We start from the raw sequence: 12,023 nt of genomic DNA, 5'->3' as shown, positions 1-12,023 counted from the left end.
TTATAAAGCAGTTTGCTTTTGCTTCATGTTTCCTCTTAGATCGCCATCCTTGACAACCTTCTGTGTGTATCATGCTTATTAATACTGCTACCAGCTATGAAGCTGGGTTGGTATTTACCAAACAGAATAAAACTATTAGATTATTAACTTTGCATCTTATCTGTGGATAATATTCATGTGGGCTCTCCTATTCACTTATTTTCACAGATATTTGAGAGGTAAGCCACATTGTAGTCATCTTGGAATATCAAGATTCTAGAAACATTGCTGCATAGCACTTGAAAAACTCTGATTCCGATTATTAGATGCCCATCAGAGTCACTATGTAGTAGAACACCTAAGGTGTGGCCATTAAACTAAAAAGACTAGAACTCTGCTTTATTAATTAGCTTTGAAACTTGTACTTCCTCCAAAGAAGTACTAAGCTGTGAATTACTTTTTTTTTTTAAGATTTTTTAAGATTCTTTATTTATCCATGCTCTGAGAGACAGACAGTGCGAGCGAGAGAGTACAAGGAGGGGGAGCAGCAGAAGGAGAGGGAGAAGCAGACTCCCCACTGAGCAGGGAGCCCGATGTGGGGCTCGATCCCAGAACCCTGGGATCATGACCTGAGCTGAAGGCAGACATTTAACCGATTGAGCCACGCAGGTGCCCCAGCTGTGAATTACTATTAAAAGAATTTATGGATTTTTCCCCCAGTATATTTCTGATTTGCCCTTGCTATTAGTCTCATATACTTGAAAGGTATATGAGAGTATACTTGCCCCTGTTTTCTATCCCTCAAGGTCCTACACATACCAGAGAAAAGAGAGTATTTCAGAACCTAATTGAATGAAGTCATTGCCATTGGTTCTCTAGTAATGGGCCTGCCAGCCTACTAAGGACTTAACCTACTTCTTACTGAGTACTTGCCAAGTACTAGGCATTTTATCTATCTTCTTCCTAATTATCACATCTGCTTGGTGGATAGAATTCCTGTTTTTCAGATGAAAAAATACTTTTCTGAGCCTTAGTTATTTGCCTGAAATCACACAGGGTCTTAAGAGGTGGCACCAGGGTTCAAAGCCAGGACTGTCTCATTCCACAGTCCATAATCTTCCTACTAATGAGCCTATTCATTGCCACTCCTTATTCTCCATGATTTGAATAAGTATAAGGGTTTGGGGGAAGCAAGAACACCAGTGTTGCTAGACCCTGGCCTATAGGGAGATGGCTAGAAAGGTAATTTATGGAAGCATTTTGTGGAGGACCTTGAGTACTAGGCAAAAAGTTGAGTTTATCCAGTTGACAGTGAGAAATCACTGATATTTTTGAGTAGGAGGAATGAACATATGAAGAAAGTGATGTTTCAGGGCGATTAGATACTTGTAGAAATATAAGTAATAGAAATGGTGTAATTTTCCCCCACTGCCAGGCAACAGTTGAAGAGAAGTCTGGGGTTTGAAATGGGAATATGACTTATTGGAGCAAGATCAGCATAATTACACCTCTGAAAGGGTACCCAAGAAATTGGTGACAGTGACCACATGTAGGGAGGGAGACTGGAAGACAGGGGTCGAGGAAGAATTCCTTTGTGCGGTTCATGTATTACTGTTCATAATATTCATATATTAAAATAATTAAATGTTTTTTAAAACTCTAAAAATAAATGTTTTAGAAAACTAAGCAGAAGATTGAGCAGATGATAAGTGATAAGATTGTGCAAGGCATAGCATATATAGGAGAAGAAAGGAGACTATTTTATCTTTTCAGTGGGCCATAGAGGGAGCTCGGGCAATGGGATTGATTCCTGGCAGGTGGATTTCCTGTGACTGATTACAAGACAAGGCAAGGGAATCATGTGTTACAGTGTGTTGCCCTATAATCCTGTGTTACCCTCACCTGTGGCCTGTCAGCACTTGATACCTGGAGTTAAGGGACGAATCCAGAGGAAGCCAAATTTCCCTTACCCCTCTTTCTGCTCCAACTGCTTTTTATTTTGTTAACAGCTTTATTGAGGTACAATTTAGACCATAAAAGTCACCACCCGTTTTAAGTGAACTGTTCAGTGATTTTTAGTAAATTTACAGAGTTATGTAGTTATCACTGCCACCCAGTTTTAGAATATTTGCATCACCCCAAAAAGAATCCCCCATGCTAGCTTGCAGTCAGTCCCCAGTTCCACCCTCACCCCTAGACAACCAGACATCTTCTTTCTGTCTCTACAGATCTGTCTCTTCTGGACATTTCATATAAATGCATTCATAAAATAATGTAGTCTTTTGTGTCTAGCTTCTTTTACTTATCATCGTATTTTGAGGTTTATCCATGTCGTTGCTTGTATTCATAGCTTACTGTTTTTTTGCTGAATATAGTAAAAAGAATTCCATTGTATGGATATACTACATTTTGTTTATCCATTCACCGGTTGAACATTTGAATTGTTTCTAGTGTTTGGCTATTATAAATAATACTGCTATGAACATTTGCATACAGGTCTTTATGTGGACCTATCTTTTCATTCCTCTTAAGAAAACTGCTAGGAGTAGAATGGGTGGGTTGTATGGAAAAATTGAGTTTAACTTTTTTTTTTTTATGAAAGCACCAAACTGTTTTCCGAAGTGGGTGTACAATGTTACATTTCCACAGCAATATATGAGAGTTCCAGTTTCTCCACATCTTTATTAAAACTTGTTATTGTCTGTCTTTTTTTTTTTAAGATTTTATTTATTTATTTGACAGAGAGAGAGACAGTGAGAGAGGGAACACAAGAAGGGGGAGTGAGAGAGGGAGAAGCAGGCTTCCCGCTGAGCAGGGAGCCCGATGTGGGGCTCCATCCCAGATCCTGGGATCATGACCTGAGCGGAAGCCGCTTAACAACTGAGCCACCCAGGCGCCCCTTGTCTCTCTTTTTGATTACAGTCATTCTAATAGGTATGTAGTGTTTTCTCATTGTGGTTTGAATTTGCATTTCCCTAATGACTGATGATCCTGAGCATTGTTTCACGAACTTATTAGCCCTTCAAATATCTTGTTTGGTGAAACGTCTATTCAGATACTTTTTTAAATTGTGGGGGTTTTTTCTCATTATTGAGTTGTAAGAGTTCTTTACATAGTTCTGGATACAAATCCTTTATCAGATATATGATTTTTAAATATTTCTCCCAGTCTGTGTTTTGTCTGTTCTCTCGGTATTTTTTTTAAGATTAATTTATTTATTTTAGAGAGCGAGAACAAGCAAGGGGAGGGGCGGGGAGAGGAGAGAGAATCCTGAAGCAGACTCCCCCCTGAGTGCAGAGCCCAACGTGGGGTTCGATCCCAGGACCCCGAGATCATGACCTGAGCGGAAATCAAGAGTCAGCAGCTTAACTGACTGAGCCACCCAGGTGCCCCTGTTCTCTCAGTATTTTGAAGCACAAAAGGTTTTAATTTTGATGAAATTTAATTTATCAGTTTTTTTCTTTTATGGATTGTGCTTTTGGTGTCATATCTAAGAACTCTTTGTCTTACTCGAGGTTAAAAAGATTTTTTATGGGGGCACCTGGGTGGCTCAGTCGTTAAGCATCTGCCTTCCGCTCAGGTCATGATCCCGGGGTCCTGGGATCGAGCCCCGCATCGGGCTTCCTGCGCAGCAAGGAGCCTGCTTCTCCCTCTCCTACTCCCCCTAATTGTGTTCCCTCTCTTGCTTTGTCTCTCTCTGTCAAATAAATAAATAAAATCTTTAAAAAAAAAAAAGATTTTTTTATGTTTTCTTCTAAACATTTTATCAATTGCTTTTAGTTTGGAAAGACAATTCTAGGGGCACCTGGGTGGCTCAGTCGATTAAGCATCTGCCTTGGCCCAGGTCATGATCCCGGGGTCCTGGAATTGAGCCCTGCATCCGACAGGCTCCCTGCTCAGCAGGGAGTCTACTTCTCCCTCTCCCTCTGTCCCTCTCCCTGCTCATTGCTCTTTCTCTTGCTCTCTCTCAAATAAATAAATAAAATCTTAATAAAAAAAAGACAATTCTATTTGCTTGTTTAACAAATTCATAATGTTAGTTTCATGTTTTAATAAACATAAAGAAGTGTTTCTTGGGGCACCTGGGTGGCTCAGATGGTTAAGCGTCTGCCTTCAGCTCAGATCATGATCCCAGCGTCCTGGGATCCAGCCCCGCATCCGGCTCCTGGCTCAGCAGGGAGCCTGCTTCTCCCTCTCCCTCTGCCTCTCCCCCTGCTTATGCTCTCTCTCTCTCTGTATCTCGAATGAATAAATAAAATCTTAAAAAAAAAAAGTGTTTCTACTGTCCACAAATTATATTAACGTTATCTTCTTTTGTTAGTCACCTAGAGCCCAGAGCCCAGTTTCATATAAGTCCATCTTTCCCAAGGTAGCTAGATAACCAGTTTGTTGAACAGTTGGCCACAGGATAAAATAACTCCTCCTTCTTCCACTTCCCCATAGTGTGTCAAGAAATTCCCTTTGACGCCATGCTTAAGGAAAGATTATTTCCTTTTGACTACTATTCTGCAGGTCAGGTCACCTGCCCATGGCTGTGCACAGCTAATGCCTTCCAGTCTGAACACCTCCACTTGCAGAAAGCACATCCTCTCACTTTCCATCCACAGACCTCATGTTATAGTCTTATTATAGCTTTCTTGATAAAAATCCCTCTGGATTTTTTTACTGAGGTAGTTACAAAGGAATAAGAATAGGAATAATAACTTTGTGACTGGCATCCTTTCTTTAAGGAGACCTATCTAAATTGTAAGCTCTATAAAATGTCCAAGGCCCATGTCCAAAGCAATTTTATTTCCCTCACTGTTCCTAGCATAGTGCTGAGTTGGAGTTGTTAGTAGGTGCTCAATAAATATTTTTATTATATCTATATAATAAAAGGTAAAATGTTACATATTTCAATTTAATAATGGCATTAATGTAATTTGTATCCCACTGTTTTTCTGAGTCATCAAATGAATAGCCATTCAATTAAGATTTTCTCTCTGTCCTGAAATAATTCTCAGCATGAGTACTCTGGCCTGTTGTATGTGATGTTTCACCATAAATTTACTAGCAAACATTAGAGCTTGTTTGTCAGAGTGGGTAACATTTCCTGTACCATGTGCTTTGTTTTAGGAACTTTATGTTAACCATTTTTAAATGTATAGTTCAGTGGCATTAAGTACATTCATACTGTGTACAACCATCACCACCATCCATTTTCCCAAACTGAAACTCTGTACCCGTTAAACATAAGCATAGAGCTTACTTTAAAAAAAAAAAAAAAAGTCCCCATTCTTCCTTCCCCCCAGCCCTGGCAACCACCATTCTACTTTCTGTCTCTATAAACTTAAATAATCTAGGTACCTCATATAACTGGAATCATATATAGTATTTGACCTTTTGTGACTGGCTTGTTTCACTTGGCATAATGTCTTCAAGGTTCATCCATACCGTAGCTTATGTCAGAATTTCCTTCCTTTTAAAGGGTGAATCATGGGGCTCCTGGGTGGCTCAGTCATTAAGCGTCTGCCTTCGGCTCAGGTCATGATCACAGGGTCCTGGGGGGGGCTACTTCTCCCTCTCCCACTCCCCCTGCTTGTGTTCCCTCTCTCGCTGTGTCTCTCTCTGTCAAATAAATAAAAAATAAATCTTGAAAAAAAGAAAATAAAGGCTGAATCATATTCCACTTTGTTTATACATTCATCCATCAGTGGACCCTAGATTGTTTCAGCAGCTGCATGTCCTTTGGTGGAAGGGAAGAGAAGATGGTATTAGTGTACCATCCCCAAGCTGGTGTTACTGTAGACCCTGTACTTCTGGCCCAGTAGAATTCTCCTCTCAAAGGTTGATTCTAGCCTAGTGTTTACATTAGATAGTGTACTAAGGCATTCATATAAGGAATAAGTCCTATATCTGGATGCTCTAATAAGACAAAGCCAAGAGAATGGCCTCAAGTTAGGGACAAATTATTTTCTATAAGCCTTCCAGTTCACTGACAAAAATTATGGAACTTGGTACGTAGTAGATAGTCCATAAATGTTTGGATGCATACCTAAACACCACTGTGCATAATTGCCAAAAACTGGGAACAGCCCAAATAGGATGGATAAAAAAAATTATGGTATATTCACACTACAGAATACTAATAGCAATAAAAATGAGCTAACTACAGAATACGAAGCATAGACAAATACTAAAAAGAGAAGCCATATATAATAGAATGCATACTGCGTGATTCCATTTATAAAGTTCAAAACAAGCATAAGTGAACTATTTCTGTTTGAGGCTGCATAGACAGATAGTAACACTATTTTTAGTATTTTTATTTTTTAAAGATTTTATTTATTGATTTGACAGAGAGAAAGAGCACAAGCAGGGGGAGCAGCAAGGGAGAAGAAGGCTCCCTGCTTAGCAGGGAGCCCGATGCGGGGCTCAATCCCAGGACCCTGGGATCCTGACCTGAGCCGAAGGCAGATGCTTAACCGACTGAGCCACCCAGGTGCCCCGATAGTAACACAATTTTTTAAAAAGGCAAGGAAGGAAATGAATCCACTAAGAGTCAGAATAGTGATTAACACCGGGTAAAAGGGCTTATGACTGAGATGGAACATGTTGAGGGGAGAGACGAAGACTTCAGGGATGCTGAAAATAGTCTGTTCCTTGACCTCAGTGGAGGTTCTATGGGTGTTCATTTTACAGCAGTTTGTTGTACATTTATGTTTTATGCAACTTTCTATATGGTCATCATATTCCACAATAAAAAGTTCTTTTGTTTTTTTTTTTAAAGATTTTATTTATTTATTTGAGAGAGAGAATGAGATAGAGAGCATGAGAGGGAGGAGGGTCAGAGGGAGAAGCAGACTCCCTGCCGAGCAGGGAGCCCGATGCGGGACTCAATCCCGGGACTCCAGGATCATGACCTGAGCCGAAGGCAGTCGCTTAACCAACTGAGCCACCCAGGCGCCCCACAATAAAAAGTTTTTTAACTTCTATTATTCTAGGGAAAATTATAAGATCGTGTGACATAATTATACACACAGTATTTTAGCTCTTAGTTTGATTGATTAAATGAGAAAGATACCATTGACCCAGTTTGGAGAGTACCAGGAAAGAACTATATATTGTCAGTATTGAAGTTTCCTTATTAGTGGGTACCCCATGTGGATTCCAGGGCTCCCTAGTTTGGGGAAATGGAAATTGGAAGAGGGGCAACACTCAGTAGAGGCCAGTCAACATCGGCAATGTTAAGGACCTGATGCTTCATTAAGTCATTCACCTCAGCTTCTCCCCAGTGTTACACAATTTCTTAGAAATTGTATTCATTTCCATCACAGCGTGATGTGTGACAAGTGGGAAATAGTCAAATAGGACAAATCCTCTACCCTGTAAGGAGACTCCCTTGCCCCTAGTTATACAACTACTCTCTCTTGAGCCATCAGAGAAAGTCAGATCAGAGATCAGCAAATCATAGGAGCAGTTTTAAAAAAAGCTTCTTCATTCAGGGAATTTCATCCGATTAAAGTTAAGTGGCAAATTGCTTCATTAGTAGTTTTTAGATTGACATAATGAACAGCTTCCCAAGTGCTTAGGTTCTGCTAAATTCTCAAACCCTTCCCCTGTCTCATTGACTTGGTGATTTTTTAATTAACTTAAGCCTCAAAAAGCTTAGCTGGCATAAGGGTAGATTATTAAAATGGAAGTCCTGACTCCAGTCCAGTTTGTTAAGATGTATAACATGTAACAGATCAAGAAGCTAAAAGCTCGTTTAGGAAATGTCATAATAGATACTGTGACTAATTGGAGGGCACAATTAGAAGTATTTTTATTAGGGGCGCCTGGATGGCTCAGTCATTAAGCATCTGCCTTCGGCTCAGGTCATGATCCCAGGGTCCTGGGATCGAGCCCCATATTGGCTCCCTGTTCAGCAGGAAGCCTGCTTCTCCCTCTCCCTCTGCCCCTACTTGTGTTCCCTCTCTCGCTGTCTCTCTCTCTCTGTACATCACTGTAAACAGCTTCATGTCAGATTTTTACATGGGAGGGGAAAGCAATTAGCCAGCTTGCCTTTCTCAGGGTAAAATTCTAGAGTTGTGTTCCCTTGTTGTATACAAATTTGGCATTCCTTGACGAATTTATTCAGTTTCTGTTCTAAACATAGCATAAATTTCTGATTTATAGACATGAATAACTACCTACTTCTCTGTATTTTGTGCTGCTTTTTGTTACAGGTTCCTGCCTTATCTTGCTGTCTCTCTTCTTTCAGGGTCTGACGTTTCAGGAAGTGGAGAACTTCTTTACTTTCCTAAAGAATATTAATGATGTGGACACTGCATTAAGCTTTTACCATATGGCCGGGGCATCTCTTGATAAAGGTAATGAGACCCAAAAATGTTTTCTTGAGGGTATGAACATTGAATCTGTAATCTATTAGGTGACTACCCCTCCTTAACAGTAATATGTGAGTTTTTCTTGACATTGTTTTTGATTTGTTTCATTTTGTTGCCATTGCATGAGCCTTGCATTTCACCTGGAGAGACCAAGTTCAGCAAATATATTTTCTTGTGCTTTGCAAAGGCTGTAGTAAAGGCAAGGCAGTTCTTTTTTTTTTTTTTTAAAGATTTTATTTATTTATTTGACAGAGAGAGAGGGACAGCGAGAGAGGGGGACACAAGCAAGGGGTGTGGGAGAGGGAGAAGCAGGCTTCCAGCCGAGCAGGGAACCCGATGTGGGGCTCCATCCCAGGACCCTGGGATCGTGACCTGAACCGAAGGCCGATCCTTAATGACTGAGCCACCCAGGCGAAGGCAAGGCAGTTCTTTAGAAACTTTGGAACTTCTCTCATTGGAGCCAGAGTCATGACATATTGAATGTGCAGCTAAAGCCAGTATGCATTTCAATTCATTCTTTGGTGGGAAGCAGTAGTTGTTTCATTTCTTGTGTTACCTGGTTTTTTGCTTTGTTTTTTAGATAAAATCATGGCTCAGAACAGCACCCCCTATTGGCTTACTTCCTACAAATTCAGTGTGAGAGAACAGGGGAAGTAAAAACATTATTTTTCCCCCAGCATTTTATTACGAAAAATTTCAAACATTGAGAACAGTTGAAATAATTATTCAGAGAACATCCATATATGCACTTGAAAATTTTTCTGTATTTCCCAGATAATACATCTGTGTATATGTTCATCCCTCTATCAATCTCTCTTATTTTTTGATGTACTCAGAGTAGGTTGTAGACATAAGCACGTCTAAATACTTCAGCATGAATACTAACTGAAGTTCAATATTTGTTTAAAGTTCCCTTGTGCCCCTTCATATTCTGTTTCTGCCCCCATGCACGGAGACAACCTTAATTTGTGTGTTTTTCCACCATAGATTGATTTTGTTTGTTTTAGAACTTCTTACAAATGGAATCATCCAGTGTATAATCTTTTAAAGTTTCTCTCAGCATGTTTTTGAGATCCATCCATGTTGTCATGTGTAGAATAGTTTGTTCCTTTTTTGAGTAGTAATTTGTTGTATGAATACTCCACAATTTGTTTATCCATTCTTCATTGGTCACCTCATCTGTTTCCAGTTACTGGCTATCTTGAATAAAGCTGAATATTCTTGTGTTAGTCTTTTTGAGGACATGTATTGCCATTTCTCTTGAATAAATTACTAGGAGTGAATTGCTGGGTCCAGAGGAAGGTATTTAGTTTATAAAAAACTGTCAGTCCCTTTTTCACAGTGTATCTTTTTACATTCCCATCAGCAGTGACAACAGTTCATGTTGTTCCACATTCTTGTCCACAGTTGGCAGTATTCTGGAGTGTATATAAAGACATCTCATTGTGTTTTTCTTTTGTATTTCCTTGATGACTTCTGCTATTGAGCAGCTCTTTTGTGTTCTTGTCATTCAGATACCTTCTTTGGTGAAGTGTCTATTCAAGTCTTTTGCCTATTTTTATCAGGGTGCTTGACTTATTATTCACTTGTTGAAGTTCTTGATACATTCTAGGATATTAGTCCTTTATCAGATACATATATTGTGAATATTTTTCTAGACTGTGACTTGCCCATTCACTTTCTTTAATGGTATCTTTTTCATTTGCAGAAGTTTTCTTTAATTTTGTCTAATTAAAGTCTAATTTATTGAATTTTTATTTTTTTATTATTACTTTCTGGTCCTAATAAAACCTTTACCCCCAAACTGTGTAGATAGTCTACTATATTTTCTCCTACAAGCTTTAGAGCTTTAGTTCTTACACTTCTTATATGATCCATCTCAAATTAATTTCTATATATGGTGTGAAGTAGAGTGTTCCACATAGATATCCAGTTGAACCAGCACCATTTGTATAAAAAGCCCTCCATTGGTTTGCTTTGGCACCTTTATCAGAAATCAAATTACCTTTTAAGTGTAGATCTGTTTATGAGCTCTCTATTCTGTTACACTTATCTATAATGTCTATACCCATACTCAGTCTGATTACTATAGCTTTATAGAAAGTCTTGAAGTGTCAGGTATTATAAATCTCTCAACTTCATTCTTCTTTTTCAAGATGGCTTTAGATATTTTAGGTCCTTTGTATTTCCACATAAATTTTAGAATCAGCTTGTCACTTTCTATGTAAAAAGGAGGTGGGATTGGGGTGCCTGGGTGGCTCAGTCGGTTAAGCATCTACCTTCAACTCAGGCCATGATCTTGGGGTCCTGGGATCAAGCCCATGTTGAACTTCTTGCTCAGTTGGGAGTCTGCTTCTCTCTCTCCCTCTGCCTCTCCCCTACAACTCATGCTCGCTCTCTCTCACTCTCTCTCTAATAAATAAGCTCTTTTTTAAAAAAAGAGGTGGGATTGTGATTACAATAACATTGACTATATATGAATTTGGAGAGAATTGACATATTAGTGATATTGAGTCTTCCGATTCATGAGCATATTATATCCATTTTTTTAGATCTTCTTAGATTTTTCTCAGCAGTGGTTTTGTAGTATTAAGTATACATATTTTTAGAAATTTATGCTTAAGTATGTTATGGTTTTGATGCTCTTATAAATGGAATTTTATTTCATTTTCCAATTACTTGCTGCTGTTATTAAAATACAATTGATTTTTGTATATCGACCTTGTATTCTGCAATCTTGCTAAAATTCATTTACTCTTCTAGTTGTTTCATAGATCCATTAGGTTTCTCTGTGTAAGCAGTTGTCACCTGCAAACAGAGATAGTTTCACCTCTTCTTTTTTGAGATTTATGCCCTTTTTCTTGCCTTGTTGCACTTATCCACCAGTATGATGTTGAATACAAGTAGTAAGAGAAGGCATCCTTGATCCTTGACTTCTTCCAGATTTGAGGGGGAAAGCATTCAATATTTCATCGTTGAGTTGGATATTAGACTGCAGATGCTCATTATCAGATTAAGGAAATTCCTTTCCCTTCCTAATTTAAAAAAAGGTTTTTATCATCAGTGGCTATTCAGTTTTATCAGATACTTTCCCTATGTTTGTGTGTGTATATATATATATATATGTATATATATATATATAAATGATTATATGACTTTTATTTTGTTAATATGATGGATTACCATATTAAGGGATAGGATTATCCCTTATTGTCCTGAAATAAACCCAGCTTTGTAATAATGTATTATTAGGCTTTTTATATATTGCTAGATTTTATTTACTAACATTTTATTAAATATTAAGGGATAATGGTCAATAATTTTCTTTTTTGTAATATCTTTTCAGGTTTTGTATCAGAATATACTGTTCTCATAAAATGAATCAGGGAGATTTTTCTCCTTTATTTTCAGAAAGAGTTTGTGTAAGATTACTGTTCTTTCTTTCTGAATATTTTGATAGAATTCAACAATATAACTATCTGGGCCTGCAGTTTTCTTTGTGGGAAGGTTTTGGTAATTTAGTTTCTTTGATAAATACACAGGTATTCAGAGTTTATGTTTTATCTTGTGTGAATTTTGCTAAGTTGTGTTTTTTTAGGAATTTTCCCATTTCATCTAAATTATTGAATCTATTGACAAAAAGTTGCTCATAATATTCCATTATTATCCTTTCACCGT

At 38.3% G+C, this 12,023-nt stretch overlaps 1 protein-coding gene across 7 annotated transcripts in view; it reads left to right on the top strand.

Moving 5' to 3' along the window:
- The window catches only part of MICU1 (mitochondrial calcium uptake 1), a 238,907-nt gene that overhangs the window by 201,965 nt on the left and 24,919 nt on the right, over positions 1-12,023 (top strand). For all 7 annotated transcript variants that reach the window (XM_021699547.1, XM_021699544.1, XM_021699543.1 and 4 more), the window contains one exon: positions 8,222-8,330. In XM_021699547.1, coding sequence (XP_021555222.1) covers positions 8,222-8,330 — 109 coding nt within the window. The remainder of the gene's footprint in view (positions 1-8,221; positions 8,331-12,023) is intronic.

Source organism: Neomonachus schauinslandi, chromosome 6, assembly GCF_002201575.2.
Source record: "Neomonachus schauinslandi chromosome 6, ASM220157v2, whole genome shotgun sequence".
NCBI classification, from domain to species: Eukaryota; Metazoa; Chordata; class Mammalia; order Carnivora; family Phocidae; genus Neomonachus; species Neomonachus schauinslandi.
This window is presented reverse-complemented; position numbering and strand designations above follow the sequence as displayed.